At 36.3% G+C, this 16,848-nt stretch overlaps 1 protein-coding gene across 18 annotated transcripts in view; it reads left to right on the top strand.

The window, feature by feature from the left end:
* Window positions 1–16,848, top strand: part of FAM227B (family with sequence similarity 227 member B) — a 212,654-nt gene that overhangs the window by 38,095 nt on the left and 157,711 nt on the right. For 16 of the 18 annotated variants that reach the window (XM_086320840.1, XM_086320830.1, XM_086320832.1 and 13 more), the window contains 2 exons: window positions 2,722–2,848; window positions 13,099–13,236. In XM_086320840.1, the coding sequence (XP_086176966.1) occupies window positions 2,722–2,848; window positions 13,099–13,236 (265 nt within the window). Of the gene's footprint in view, window positions 1–2,721; window positions 2,849–13,098; window positions 13,237–13,361; window positions 13,625–15,400; window positions 15,489–16,848 lie in introns of those variants that run through there. The other 2 variants (XM_086320834.1, XM_086320828.1) reach the window with 2 other exon arrangements.

Genomic DNA, 16,848 nt, shown 5'->3' with positions numbered 1-16,848 from the left:
AACACAAGCCTTAAGAAAAGAATTTTTAAAAGCCTATTTAATGTGAACAAACAAGCTGTGGCACAGTTACATATCCCTCATTCTGTAATTTCTAGTCTTACGTTTAGTGTCCGAATGTTCTCCTTGGGATGATGTGCCTTTTGATATCAAGATGTTGTCTTTATATCCTTCTCAAATCACAACTTGATTTTTTCTGAAGTCCCTATTTTCAGTGGCATTTTCCAAGGAAAAATTAGAAGTTATTTCAATACTTCCAAGTTATTTCAATACTTCTAAGATTCAAAGCCTCACCTGAGAAAAAATAACATGTACACCTTAGTGATTGGACCCTTCCCCCTGTGGTCTATCAGACCACCTCCCTACATATCTATTACCTCCGTGGCTGTTTAAGTAGAAGTGGAGCCTCATCTCTCATTGACTAATTTCTGTTTTAACTCATTCAAATAATTGGGAGTTTTGTTACTAATTGGCTCATCTGAGAAGAATCAAAAAATTATCTTCAGGTCTCACTATTCAGTATAAATTAATTGAATCTAAACATATGGTTTTTATTTCATTTCTTCCAATGTCATACAATGATATTCCCTCAGAAAATTTCCCAACACTATCTGACACTTTATCTCTTTTCCCACGAATCTCCTAAAGCTGAGATATACACAGAAAACAAAATGTAAAAGTTCTCCTTACCTAGTTCAATTTTTTAATTACTAGCATAATTTTATATACCACAATCATGTGACTCTTTCCAGTAGCATATGTCCATGGCTGATTCAGTAAAATTAAATATATCAGTGTTTTTAAAGCATTCTTGCCTGCCTCTTTTTCCCTACCCCAAAAAAACTAATGAAATTCTTTAAAGAATACCATCACTTACCAGCAGATTTGAGCACTGCTGAGGTAGGTGACTATATTAGTTTCCTGTTGCTGGTGTAAAAACCATCATGGAGTTAGAGGCTTGAAGAAATGGAAATTCATTGTTTTACAGTTATGTAGATCAGAAGTCCAAAATGAGTCTTATGGGATTAAAATCAAAGTATCAACACAGCTAATTTCTTTAAGAAACCCAAAGGGAGAAATCATCTCTTGCATCTTCCAGTTTCTGGTGTCTGCCAGCCTTCCAAAATAGTAAATAGAATATTTTAAATCTTTAACATAAAAATCTGGTATCTTCCTGTGTATAGTTACTCCCCGAGAGAAACTTAGTAGTCAAGTGACTTTAAGTCTAATAGAATACTGGTAGTACTGTATATTAGTTGATATTCACTCATGGCTTTACAATTGGGGTTCAGTTCAGTTGAGTCACTCAGTCATGTCCAACTCTTTGTGACCCCATGGACTGCAGCATGCCAGGCGTCCTTGTCCATCACCAACTCCTAGAGCTTGCTCAAACTCTTGTCCATCAAGTCAGTGATGCCATCCAACCATCTCATCCTCTGTTGTCCCCTTCTCCTTCCACCTTCAATCTTTCCCAGCATCAGGGTCTTTTCCAATGAGTCAGTTTTTCACGTCAGGTGGCCACAGTATTGGAGTTTCAGCTTCAGCACCAATGAGTATTCAGGACTGATTTCCTTTAGGATTGACTGATTTGATCTCCTTGCAGTCCAGGGGACTCTCATGAGTTTTCTCCAACACCACAGTTTAAAAGCATCAATTCTTTGGTGCTCAGCTTTCTTTTGGAGAAGGTGATGGCACCCCACTCCAGTACTCTTGCCTGGAAAATCCCATGGACAGAGGAGCCCAGTAGGCTGCAGTCCATGGGGTCGCTCAGAGTCGGACAGGACTGAGCGACTTCACTTTCACTTTTCACCTTCATGCATTGGAGAAGGAAATGGCAACCCACTCCAGTATTCTTGCCTGGAGAATCCCAGGGACAGGGGAGCCTGGTGGGCTGCCGTCTATGGGGTCGCACAGAGTTGGACACGACTGAAGCGACTTAGCAGTAGCAGCAGCTTTCTTTAAAGCCCAACTCTCACATCCATACATGACTACTGGAAAAACCATAGCTCTGACTAAATAGACCTTTGTTGGCAAAGTAATGTCTCAGCTTTTTAATATGCTGTCTAGGTTGGTCATAGCTTTTCTTCCAAGAAGAAAGCTTTTATTCCAAGGAGCAAACAATGTAGTATAACCTCAATAATAATTGGGGTTATGCTACATTAACTCACCTAAATGGACTTTAAATTATTTAAAAACATGCTTTTATTTCTCACCACACACACACAAAATGATAACTGTGTGATGTAATAGAGGTATTAGCTGATGCTGTGGTGGTAATCATATTGCAAAATACAAATATATCAACATGTTGTACACCTTAAACTTACACAGTATTACATGTCAAATATACTTCAATTAAATGTATATATACTTTGTATTACAATGACTAGAAAGAGGGTATACTTTTTCTGAAAGAGGATATCAATAACAAGGTAAAATGAAATAAGTGTAGAACCATTAAACCTTAACCGTTAACTTCATCCTTTATCCAAATTAAATTTTTTCCCCTAAATGCTAACAAATAGCTAAACTGATATGACTTTATTTTCAACTCTTCTTTGTTCATATTCGTCAGTTGTTGGAAGTACAAAGAGGCAAAAAAGGCCAAAAACAAGTTATAAGGAGAAAAAGGGACATGTATATTTCAAAAACTCAATAACTTCTTTGGTATTTGAGATGTTACATGAAATATGAAATTATTTTAATATGGCTCTGTTTTGGTAGGTGTATCCTGATTGTTTGGCACAAGCTATCTACGCAACATTCCAGGAAGCATTTCCAGAATCCAGTAATCTCTTTAATGATGAATTTAAAGAAGATCTAGGGAATAATATTTTTCTTTGGTTGTCAGGTATGAATGTTATTTAAGTTTTGATCACTACTTTGGTACCTAAAACTTTTGAATTGCAGTGTTTTGTTTAGTCAAAAATTTTGTAGTTCTTTGTCTTACAAAACAGAATGTTGATGTCTGTGTTTCAAAATCATGATGATTTTCTTCTGAAAATTCTGTTATAATAAAATTAATCACTTATTAACTTTAGAAGGCAAATAATTTTATAGGCAGTGGAATTCTTGTAGAAACCAAAACTGCCACAGAAAGAAAACTGTATGATATATATTTTATATTTGTAAGAGAAGTATTTCAAGCTGCTTCTTTTAGAACACTGCTGGCATTTTTATAGCAGATAATACTGGGTAAATTCTAGAGCTAACTGAATTATTTATATAACATACCATCATTAATCAAGGGGAAAAAATGTTTGAATCATGATGTATGTGTGTGTGTGTGTGTGTAGGTAGGAGTTCAGTTTAGTCCGTCGTATCTGACTCTTTGAGACCCCATAGACTGTAGCACACCAGGCTTCCCTGTCCATCACCAACTCCTAGAGTTTACTCAAACTAATGTCCATTGAGTCAGTGATGCCATCTAACCATCTCATCCTCTATTGTCCCCTTGTCTTCCCACCTCCAATCTTTTCCAGCATCAGGGTCTTTTCCAATGAGTCAGTTCTTCGCATCAGGTGGCCAAAGTATTGGAGTTTCAGCTTCAACATCAGTCCTTCCAATGAATAATCAGGACTGATTTCCTTACGATGGACTGGTTGGATCTCCTTGCAGTCCAAGGGACTCTCAAGAGTCTTCTCCAACACCACAGTTCAAAAGCATCATTCTTCGGTGCTCAGCTTTATTTATAGTCCAACCCTCACATCCATACATGACTACTGGAAAGACCATAGCTTTGACTAGACAGACCTTTGTTGGACAAGTAATGTCTCTACTTTTTAATAAGCTGCCTAGGTTGGTCATAACTTTTCTTCCAAGGAGCAAGCTTAATTTCATGGCTGCAGTCACCATCTGCAGTGATTTTGGAGCCCAAAAATAAAGTCTGTCACTGTTTCCAGTGTTTCCCCATCTATTTCCCATGAAGTGATGGGACCAGATGCCATGATCTTAGTTTTCTGAATGTTGAGTTTTAAGCCAACTTTTTCACTCTCCTCTTTCACTTTCATCAAGACACTCTTTAGTTCTTCGCTTTCTGCCATAAGGGTGGTGTCATCTGATATCTGAGGTTATTGATATTTCTCCCAGAAATCTTGATTCCAGGTTGTGCTTTATCCAGCCCAGCGTTTCTCATAATGTACTCTGCATATAAGTTAAATAAGCAGGGTGACAATATACAGCCTTGATGTACTCCTTTCCCTATTTGGAACCAGTCTCTTGTTCCACGTCCAGTTCTAACTGTTGCTTTCTCACCTGCATACATATTTCTCAGGAGGCAGGTCAGGTGGTCTGGTTTTCCCATCTCTTTAAGAATTTTCCACAGTTTATTGTGATCCACACAGTCAAAGGCTTTGGCATAGTCAATGAATCAGAAGTAGACTTTTTCTGAAACTCTCTTGCTCTTTTGATGATCCAGCAGATGTTGGCAATTTGATCTCTGGTTCCTCTGCCTTTTCTAAATCCAGCTTGAACATCTGGAATTTCATGGTTCACATACTGTTGAAGCCTGGCTTGGAGAATTTTGAGCATTACTTTCTAGTATGTGAGATGAGTGCAATTGTGCAGTAGTTTGAGCATTCTTTGGCATTGGCTTTCTTTTGGATTGGAATGAAAACTGACCTTTTCCAGTCCTGTGGCCACTGCTGAGTTTTCCAACAGTCTATACAGTCAGCAAAAACAAGACCAGAAGCTGACTGTGGCTCAGATCATGAACTCCTTATTGCCCAATTCAGACTTAAATTGAAGAAAGTAGGGAAACCACTAGACCATTCAGGTATGACTGAAATAAAGTCCCTTAAAACTATATTATAAGTAGGAGTGGCAGAACTCAAAACACTGAAGGGAAGTAAAATTCCATCCTGGAGTACTTAGCTAGAGATTTAGGCACTTAGGTTTTAAAACTATGGTATTGGAGAGAAAAATCTCTTTCTGTCCAAACTTTGATTACTCTTTTATAATTGTTTTGTGTCAATTCTTAGTAACCAAACCATTTCTACAAGAAAATGTTTCATGTTTTAAGGAAGGAGTCCGTGGGAGGTAAATTCTAGAAAATAACCTGGAGCACCAGCCCCCTCCATCAAAATACACAAGACAGGAGTCTCCTAATTACAGAGAAAAATCCAACTAATTCAAATATAAGAAATAAAAAGAGAATGAGCACATCATTCAGACAAAAAAAAAAAAAAATACCATAAGAGAAAAAGTGAAGAACAAAACAGATTTCCTCCAGACCTGTTATAGACTACATTGTGTTCCCACCCCAAATTCATATTGATTTCTGTATGTAAATATTATGAGTCACTTCCTTACTTAATCCTTTTGTTTGAGCTTTATCATTCATTCTAGGATTTTCAAGTCATTTATCGTATCATCTGCAAGTATAGTTTTCATACTTCTTTTGCAACTGTTATGCTTTTAACTAGTTTCTGTGATGTATTCAAGCATGAATGTATGTAATATGCTGAGATGAGCAATAGCAATGAGTTAGGAGATTTATAAGGTAAATCCAGTGGGGATGTCTACTTTAGCCTGTCCCTATTGGTCTTCAAAGCATTCTGCTTTGAACTGCCTGAGTTAAAGGCAAGAACACTAAATATAGATCCCTTATCTGATTTAAATATCAGAATAGATAGTTTTCTTAATTCTAGCCTGAATACATTTGTTTGCAAATGCATATTCTTTGAAAGAGTTGGCTTAAAACTCAACATCCAGAAAACTAGGATCGTGGCATCTGGTCCCATCACTTCATGGCAAATAGATGGGGAAACAATGGAAACAGTGACAGACTTTATCTTGGGGGGGGGCTCCAAAATCACTGCAGATAGTGACTGCAGCCATTAAATTAAAAGACATTTGCTCCTTGGAAGAAAAGTTATGACCAACCTAGAAAGAAAGGAAAGAAAGAAAGTGAAGTCACTCAGTCATATCCGACTCTTTGTGACCCCATGGACTGTAGCCTACCAAGCTCTTCTGTCCATGGGATTTTCCGGGCAAGAGTACTGTAGTGAGTTTCCTTCTCCAGGGGACCTTTTCTGATGCAGGGATCGAACCCTGGTATCCCACATTGTGGACAGACACTTTTACCACCTGAGCCACCAGCAAAGACCAACCTAAACAACATGTTAAAAAGCAGAGACATTACTTTGCCAACAGAGGTCCATCTAGTCAAAGCTATGGTTTTTCCAGTAGTCATGTGTGGATGTTAAGGTTGGACTATAAAGAAAGCTGAGTGCCAAAGAATTGATGCTTTTGAACTGTGGTGTTGGAGAAGACTCTTGAGAGTCCCTTGAACTGCAAAGGAGATCTGACCAGTCCACCCTAAAGGAAATTAGTCCTGAATATTCATTGGAAGGACTGATGTTGAAGCTGAAACTCCAATACTTTGGCCACCTGATGTGAAGAACTGACTCATTGGAAAAGACCTTGATGCTGGGAAAGATTGAAGGTGGAAGGAGAAGGGGACAGATATGGTTGGATGGCATCACTGACTCGATGGACGTGAGTTTGAGTAAACTCTGGGAGTTGGTGATGAACAGGAAAGCCTGGTGTGCTGCGGTCCATGGGGTCGCAACGAGTCAGACACAACTGAGTGACTGAACTGAACTGATTCTTCCAACATAGGCTATTTATCACTGTTGAACACTTGCTTCAGTACTTCTCTGTGGGCTGTTTCACCTTAGGAGAAAATATTTGTATAGCGAAAGGATTGATGTTTATTGCCTCTCCTTCACATCAGGCAGAGAAATGGTTTAAAGTGAAGGGTAGGTGTAGCTAAAATGGCAAGCTTAAGGAATCCTTGGGATGAAACTGTACCTTAGCCTCAATGTCTATATCCTGATTGTGGTATCATATTATAGCTTTACAAGGTGTTACCTTTGTGGGAAACTACATAGATGGCACAGGGATCTCTCTGTATTATTTGTTGCAAGTACATGTAAATCTACACTCATCTCAGAGTTAAAAAAAATTCAAACCTGCATTTTCTTAAGATAAAAGGTAGCTATGCAGGTGGAATTATATGAATATTCTGGACAACTACCAATATCTACTAAAGCTAAACATATATTAAATTTGGACTCTCAGGTACATAACCTCCAGAAATCTACATATTTCTGTATACCAAAAGAACAAAATGTTCATAGCAATGCTATTCATATAATAATCAAAATCTACTGTTCAAATGCCCACAATAATATAAAATTTAGATAAACTGTGGAGTATTCATATAATGAAATACTGCCAGCAATGAGGATGAGTGAACTACAATCGTATACAGTAGTAAACAAATCACACAAACAAGGTTGAGGGACCAGGCACAAAAAGGTAGATCCTGTATGAGTTCTTTGATACAAAGTTCAAAATCTGACAAAACTAATCCATGGTGTTACAAGCTGAATATTTTGTTTCTGAGGGCTGGTAACTTGCACGCCGTGTATTAAACTTGAAAAGATTCACTGACCTGTACATAATTGTTCATTTTTATTTTTATGCATGGATAAGAATTTAAGTTGAAAACAAAGGCAGTAGTGGTGGCTGCACTAGAGCCTCTGTGATTTATTTAACATGAATGTGTTTGTACAGATTTCTGTCACAATGCTTTTTCTCACATTGCATATCTATCAAGACTCACATGTTTTCTGAGTTCTATGCTCATAAATGACCTTTTCACCTTTTACTATGATTTTATCTCTCAATTGTGATTGATTATTTTGTTTTGGCTAGAGCACTTGTTGAAGGAATTTAAAAAGACATTTTTCTTATTTCTTTGTTGGAGAAATATTTATATCATAGATCTAAAATACTTAATTTCTCCTCGTTAATATATGAAAAATTCCTTTTTTAAAAGATGATGTCATAGCTTTATTTGTTTCTTTGCGTTATATTCAGTTTGATTACTTACATTGTCAGTTGGCTTTCATTTTGGTTCGTTTTTCACAGATTTTTTTTTTTTTTTTTACCAGAGTTCCTTATTTGTTGTTGTTTGGTTGCTAAGTCATGTCCGACTCTTTGCAACACCATGGGCTGTAGCCCCACCAGGCTTCTCTGCCCATGCGGTTTCCCAGGCAAGAATACTGGAGTCAGTTGCCATTTCCTTCTCTAGGGGACCTTCCCAACCAAGGGATGGAACACGTATTGGCAGGTGGATTCTTTACCACTGAGCCACATGGGAAGCCTAGAGATCCTCATATACAATAAGAAAAAAGCACCAGAGCTTGTGTTAGTTTCCTATTACTGATGCAGCAGATTACTACTTAGTTTAAAGCAACGTAAGTATATTATCCTAGAGTTCTGAAAGTCATAGGTCCAAAATGAGTTTCACTAGGGTAAAACCAAGATGTTGGGAGAGCTGTGTTATTCTAGAGGCTCTAGGGAAAATCTCTTTGTAGCTTTTCAGAAGCTGTTTCCATTCTTTGCCTCATAGCCTTTCATCATCAAAGCCTACAATGACTAGTCATCTTTCTCATATTGCATCATTCTAATACTGACTCTTCTACTTCCCTCTTCCATATCTATGACTCTTCTGAGTACATTAGGTTCACCTGGACAAGCCAGCATACTGTCCATATTTTAAGGCTAGCCAGTTATTAACTTAATTCTGTCTGCTTCCTTAATTCCTCTTTGCCGTGTAACATAACATAGTCACCATTTGGGAACATTAAGATATGGAAGACTTTGGAGGATACTTCTGCCTAATATAGAGACACATTAAGATTTTGTATGATTGGCTAGGTTTTAGCACAAGCTTTATGACTGTCCTATGTGGCAGCTTTACAATGAGTAAGATGAAGTTTTGTGCTCTGACTTCTGGCTTCTGCTTAGGATGTAAAAAACTAAAATATTACTTCCACTCTTCTACCTGAAAACACTAAACTACCTGCAAATTTGAAACTTTCCTTGAGCCCATCAGAGGTTCCAAGGCAGTCAACCCAAAATCTACAGAAAGACAGGTGCCTCCAAGGGAAGACCAGATGTCAGCACTTGCTCACGTGGGACAGATGCAGCTAGATGCATTAAAAAGGCAGTAAGAAGAATTTAGCCAAAATTTCTAATGAATTACTTACAGCTGAGTATGGTCTAATGTGACCATATAGGATGCTTAGGAGCTTCATAAACAAGGAGGAAGTTGACATTACAAGTTTCTCTCCAGATATTTTATAAGTAACAATTGAGGATGGTATGACAGTCTTGAGAAAGCCTGGGGGAATATAAGAGAAACCACTACAAAAAAGGCATTAAGCCTTGCCTGGACCCTTCTCTTCCATCTCCTTTGTGTTAACATCAACAAGCTTTAAGTCACAGCAGGAGGAGGGAGAGAGGTTGCAGGGAGGAAGGGCAGCAAATCCAGCTGCCCTTAGCGAAGGAATGGAGATAAAACTCACCCCAGAAACAGAACTACCTATCAAAAGACAAATAAATAATCAGAACCAGTTTTAGATAAGGCACAGGTATTAGAATATTAGACAGAAAATTTCAACTACCTATGAGTAATGTGGTAAATGCTCAAGTGGAAAAGATGGATAACATGTATGATCAGATATGTAATTTGAGTGAAACATGGAAATTAAACAAAAAAGGCCACACAGACCAATGGAAGAAGAGTGAGAACCCAGAAATAAACCCTCACAGACACAGTCAACTAATATTTGACAAAGAAGCCAAGAATACTCAATAGGAATATGATCATCTCTTCAATACATGGCGCTGGGAAAGCTGAATCACCACATGTAGAGTAATGAAATTTGACTCCTATCTTATTGTCGTCCAGTTGCTAAGTTGTGTCCGACTCTTTGCAACCCCGTGGACTGCAGCACACAGGCTTCCCTGTCCTTCAGTATCTCCCAGAGTCTGTTCAAACTCACATCCATTGAGTGATACCATCCAACCATCTCATCCTCTGTCACGTGCTTCTCCTCCTGCCCTCAATCCTTTCCAGCATCAGGGTCTTTTAAATTGAGTCAGCTCTTTGCATCAGGAGGCCAAAGTATTGGAGCTTTAGCATCAGTCCTTCCAATGAATATTCAGAGTTGATTTTCCTTAGGATTGACTAGTTTGATCTCCTTGCTGTCCAAGGGATTCTCACGAATCTTCTCGAGCACGACAGTTCGAAAGCATCAATTCTTCAGTGCCCAGCTTCTTATTGTCCAATTCTCACATTCATACATGACTACTGGAAAAACCATAGCATTGACTGTATGAAACTTAGTCAACAAAGTGACATCTCTGCTTTTTAATATGCTGCCTAGGTTTGTAGTAGCTTTTCTTCCAAGGAGCAAGTGTCTTCTAATTTCATGGCTGAAGTCACCATCTGCAGTGATTTTGGAGCCCAAGAAGAGAAAATCTGTCACTGTTTATACTTTTTCCCCTTTTATTTGCCATGAAGTGATTGGACTGGATGCCATGATCTTAGTTTTTTGAATGTTGAGTTTTAAGCCAGCTTTTCCACTTTCCTCTTTCACCCTCATCAACAGGCTCTTTAGTTCTTCCTTGCTTTTTGCCATTAGAGTAGTAGCATCTGCATGTATGAGTCTGTTGATATTTCTCCCAGCAATTCTTGATTCCAGCTTACTATTCATCCAGTGTGGCATTTTGCATGATGTACTCTGCATATAAGTTAAATTAGCAGAGTGACAAAATACAGCCTTGACATACTCCTTTCCCAATTTTGAACCAATCTGTTGTTCTCTGTCTGGTTCTGACTGTTGCTTCTTGACCTATATACAGGTTTCTCAGGAGGCAGGTAAGGTGGTCTGCTATTCGCATCTCTTTAACAATTTTCCAGTTTGTTGTAATCCACACTGTCAGAGGCTTTAGTGTAGTCAATGAAGCAAATGTTTTTCTGGAATTCCCTTGCTTTTTCTATATCACTCACAAAAATTAACTTCAAGTGGAGGAAAGAACTGAAATCATAAAACTCTTAAGAAGAAAACATAGTGGAAAAGCTCCTTATATGTCTTGGCAATAATTTTTTGGATATGATATCAAAAGCACAAGCAACAAAAGCAAAAATCAGTAAGTGAAACTACATCAAACTAAAAAGCTTCTGCATAGTGAAAAAGAAATCAACAAAATGCAAAATGAATTTGTTAAATATATGTGCAAATCATGTTATAAGGGATTGATACCCAAAAGCTAAAAGGAACTCAACTCAATAGCAAAACAAACAAACAAACAAAAACTATGTGATTTTTAAAGTAGAGGAACTGAAGACATTTTTCCAAAGAAGACATACTGATGTCCAACAAGTACAGGAAAGGATGTTCAGCATCGCTAATCACCAGGGAAATGCTAGTCAAAACTACAATGAGATATCACCTCACACCTGTTAGAATGGCCATTTTCAAAGTGACTACAAATAACAAATATTGATGAGGATGTGAAGAAAAGAGAACCCTTGTTGTTGGTCAAAATGTAAATTGGTAGAGCCACTGTGGGGAACAGTATGGAGGCTCATCAAGAATGAAAACTAGAGCTACTGCGTAAGTCAGCAGTCCCACTTCTAGCAACTAGACTGCCTCTTTCTCCTGATCCCCTGCCAGGCCGTGGTGTGGAGTGAGCGGAACTGGGCATTTGCCCTTTGGACTGGGAAGTATGATGAGGTGGCTGCCATCTGTGCAAGTCTCTCGCTGCTCTGATTGTTAGCAATCCGACACACACACCCGCCTCACAAGTAGAGTCTAGGCTTCTCCAGCTCTCCCATCTGTCTCAGTGGATTTCCCGGCAGACAAGGGGGCCTCCGCGGGGCAAGGATGCACGTGTGTGGACCTTCTCTTCCATACCCCTCCAGGGGCGCTGGTCCCACCCTAACGCCTTCCCCTCCCCCTGTAATTCTGCCCAGTTACATGGAGATCTTTCTTGCAGTTTTGGCTTTATAAAAGATATTCTGCTGGTTTCCAATTAGTTGGTTTTTTGTTTTTGTTTTTGTTTTTTAAGTTGTCTTCCATGTGTAGATATATTTTGGATGTGTTTGTGAGAAGTGAGCTCCATGTCTTCCTACTCTGACATTGATCCCCCATTCAGTAAGAAACTATCTTTTAAATATCCCGATCTGTTGACCTTCCTATACCCCAGATTTTCCACTAATATACCATATATTTTAAAACACAGACAATATTGAGAAACATTCAAATGAATTGTTTTGAATATTTTATCTAGTTGCAACTAATATAAAATAAGCAATGACCAAATTTAAAAACACTTCAAAAATTCCAATTTGATATCAAAATACAACAAATAATCCTCATTGAATGCTCACTACTGGGAAAATATTGGATATATTTTATGAGTATGTCAGTGTATGTTAATATGTTTATTATATTTTATGTTTGTTTTTATATTCATGTTTCCCAGTTACTGAATGCTTTAACATATACAAACCCAATTAACCATCAGAATAAGCATATGAAGTATACTAAGGAATTTATATTGTTCTCATTTTTACTGCTGAGGATATAAATGTTTTGTGTGGTTAAATCAATTATTCAACCCTACACAGCTTTTGGAACAAAAGTGGAACTTTTTAAATAGAATTTATTTTTAAATTTTAGAGTGTTATAATCTAGTCAAAAACATTATTTTGAAAATAATAGATACAGAGAGGGAAAAATTTTTAATGTAATCATTTATTGATTGTTGCTCAGAGGCAATCATGATAACAATTAAGCTACAGTCACACATCTGTATAAGGTAAAATTGTCCTTCACATAAAAACAATTCTATGATTACTTTTATATGTTAATAAATACTTACAAGGTAACTTTTTATGGATACTTCATGATCCACTGTTTGGATGTACTATTGTTGGATATTTAGGTCCTTTCAAGTTTTCACAATATTAATCTTCCCTTATGTCTGTTTATGAACTTAGCTTGTATTTTTGAGTCAGAAGGGTATATATCATGTTTATCTCTTTTCTGATTCACTGTCTTATATGGTAAGACATTAACATTTCTGTATAGAGATTCCCTCATTTGAAACCTAAGACTGGCAGTTCTCACAGGACTGTTGTGAGAATTAAATGCATAATACTCAAAAAAAGGCTTCAACAGAAGATGTTTTTAAAATAGTAATTTCTTTGGTTAAATATACATTTTGTATTAACAGGTTTACCACCTCAAAAAGGATTTTGGACCCACTGGAAACTGAAAGAACTCTCCACAACCACCATTCATGGTAGCAAGAAAATGCCTTCAAAATCTATAAAGGACATGATTGTAAGAAATCAAGAACAGATATCAGCTTGTAAGTAAATTTATTATATATTGCTTACTGAAATAGCCAAAATCAAATATATCATTATTCATTTATCAGAATTTTTTAATGACTTATTTTCTGGTGAGAGTCTTAAAATAACATTTAATTTATAGATGGGTGGAGAAGGAAATGGCAACCCACTCCAGTACTCTTGCCTGGAGAATCCCATGGAGGGAGGAGCCTGGTAGGCTACAGTCCATGGGGTCGCAAAGAGTCGGAGACGACTGAGCCACTTTCACTTCACTATAGATGGGTATTATATTAATTTGAATACCGCTTTATGTTTTTAGTTTTTCATTATAAAAATTACATGTACTTAAGTCCTTTTCTCATTTACACTTATTATGATTTTAATATTAATTTCAGGGACCTTCTCATATATAAGAATGCTACAAATACTCTTACTTTTTGGGTGTATTGCTAACTGGTTAGTAATGTATTTTACCAATAGATAAGCTTAAAATGTTTTATTCAGTAAATTTAAATAATGCCTTTGTAGAGTGTCAGTTTGGGGGCATATTTATCAGGGCTTACTTAACCTAATATGAAAACACAATCTACCTGCTTTTATCTAGTACTTTTAAATTTCCATTATTATATTTGTTACAAAGGGAGATAGTTAGATTCCAGTATTTTGTTTCCAAATGCTCACTTTTTAGATAATCCACTTACAGACTACTTGAAATACCAATTCACATGGATATATTTTTGTGTTCTCTTATACCTGCCAAATTTCTGAGATAAGACCAAACTTCTTAATTACTCTATATTAAAAAGCACTTTAAGGCAAGCTCATGTCTCTCTAATTTATACTGTATTTCAATACTAAACCCTGGTCTGGTGCTCAGGCCTCATTACTGACCGACTAAACAGAATCTCAGACTCAGTATATTTTTTAAAGGTACTCAGATGACTTCAATTTGCAGGCAAAGTTAAGAACTCCTAGTGTAAAGGGAAATACCTTTCCATTATACTTCTTGATATAGGCTGGTGGAAGGAGGGACTAACCTCCTCAACCTACTCTTCTGAAAACTCTCTCTTCAGTTAGTTTTTTATTCTAAAATTGTTTAATTGATTAATTACTGCTTTTCTGATTAGTGCTTTGATTTTTTGCCACTCTTATCTCTATAGATAGCATTCTGTCTTTTAGTAGTTATGTGAAATTTCTTATTTGCTAATGTTACCCTTGTTTTTATAGAACTTCATACATATTTGTTATTTTGTATAGAAAGAGAGATAATTTACTATTTTGACCCAATCTTAAACATCTCTTTTCGCTTCTTAGTTTTACATGTGAAAAATAAGTTGGCTAAATAGAAAATTAAGGGACTTTTAATTTTTTCAAGTTTTAACTTATAGGAAAGCGGTAAAAATAGTGTAAGGAACTCCCATATATTCTTTATCCACCTGTTGTTTGAATTTGTTCTATTTGTTTTATCATTCTCCTTTTTTATATAAGCATTTAAAGCTATAAATTTCCCCAATTACTGTTTCAGCTACTTTCTGCATATTTTGATGTTATATTTTCATTGTCATTTAATTCAGAATATTTTCTAATATCCAGTATAATTTCTATTTTGATCCATGGGTTATTTAGAAGTGTATTACTTAATTTTAAAAAATTTAGGGTTTTTCTGGATATCTTAAAATTACTGATTTCTACTTTAAAAAATAGTGATTTGATCTACTTTTAAAAATAATGATTTCTACTTTTAAAAATAGTGATCTGTACAGTCTTTTGTAGTGCACTGAGATTTGTTCTACAGTACATGATCTGTCTTGGTAAACATTCCGTGTGCACATGAGAAGAATATATATTCTGCAATTATTTTGTCTCAATTAGATCAAGGTGGTTTATCGTGGCGCAGATGGTAAAAGCATCTGCTTGCAATGCGGGAGACCCGGGTTCAATCCCTGGGTGGGGAAGATCCTCTGGAGAAGGAAATGGCAACCCACTCCAGTACTCTTGCCTGAAAAATTCCATGGATGGAGGAGCCTGATGGGCTCCAGTCCACGGGGTCCCAAAGATTTGGACACAACTGAACGACTTCACTTTCACTTTGCACTTTAGATCTTCTGTATTAGGGTTCAGTAAACTATCTGGCCTATTTTTATATATCCTATGAGCTAAGAATGATTTTTCCGTTTTCAGGGCTGTAAAATAACAAAACATTAAAGAATATACTACAGAGGTCATATGCAGCCCACAAAGCCTAAAATATTGGATTATCTGGCCCTTCATAGAAGAAGTTTGCTAACTCTGGTTCTGTATCTTTATGATATTTTATTTAATTGTTCTGTTTATTTCTGAGAGGTGATATTAAGATCTCCAACTACAATTGTAGAATTATCTGTTTCTCTCCTTAATTCTGTTGATTTTTGCTTTATGCATTTTTAAGTTATTTGGTACATATACATTTACATATTATGTTTTCCCTTTAATCATTATGTTTCTTTGTATCTATGATAATTCCACTGAGTGCTATTCTGTCTGTTATTAATACAGCCACTTCAGCTTGCTTATGTTTGTGGTCTGCATAGTGCCTCTTTTCCCAACATTTTACTTACAGTTTCTTTGTGTTTTATGTTTACAGTGTACCTCTTATAAATGAGATATAGTTGAATCTTGGGGTTTCTTTAAGTCTTAAAATTTCTTCCTTTTAATTGGAGTGATTACTTCATTACATTCAATATAACTATTGAATTAGTTCAACATAACTATGGTTAGGTTTGTTCTACCGTGTTCCTGTTTGTTCCTCTTTTTTGTTCTTCAGTTCCCCTTCTTTATCTTCATTTGGTTAATCAAATATTTTTAGTATTCCATTTTTATTACTCTATTGGCTATTTGCATATTACCTCCTTGTATTTTTTGTAATTGCCTTAATGATTTCAAACACATCCTTAAATTATTGAAATCCTACTTAAAGTTAATGTTATCCTATTTCACTAAAATGTAGGAACTTGGAGAAGGATAATTACATGTACTCTACTCCTCTTTGTCCTTTGTGCTATTGTTGTCACATATGTTAGAAGATCTACATAAATAATGGCCTCACATTATCTAGTGTTAGGATATTTGCTCCAAATAACGACATGGTTTATTTCACCTTTATTGAGTGAGGTCTAATTGACGTACAATAAACCACACATATTTAGAATATAAAATTTGACAATTTGACATATATATAAACTCATGAGACTATCACAACTTTCAAGATAGGAAACATATCCACCATTCCCAAAAGTTCCTTAGACTTTTTTTGTAATTCCTCCCTCCTCAATCCCCAGGCAATTACTCCTGTGAGCTTTGTCAGTACAGGTTAGTTTGCATTTTCTAGAATTTTATGTAAATGAAATCATAGAACATGTGCTATCTTTTGTTGGCATTTTCTACTCTGCATAATTATTTTGAGATTCATTCATCTTGTTGCATGTATTAATAGTTTGTTACCTGTATTTTGCTAAGTCCATAGTAAGGATATACCACAATTTCTTTATCTGTTCACAGGTGGGTAGACATCTGCATTGTTTCCAAGATAAGTTATTGTAAGCTTACCTATAAGCTGTTATAAGTAAAGCTGCTGTTAATATTCATTACAA

This window comes from Bos grunniens, chromosome 10, assembly GCF_055505025.1.
Source record: "Bos grunniens cultivar Pamir isolate PY7600 chromosome 10, Bosgru_T2T1.0, whole genome shotgun sequence".
Classification (NCBI taxonomy): Eukaryota; Metazoa; Chordata; class Mammalia; order Artiodactyla; family Bovidae; genus Bos; species Bos grunniens.
This window is presented reverse-complemented; position numbering and strand designations above follow the sequence as displayed.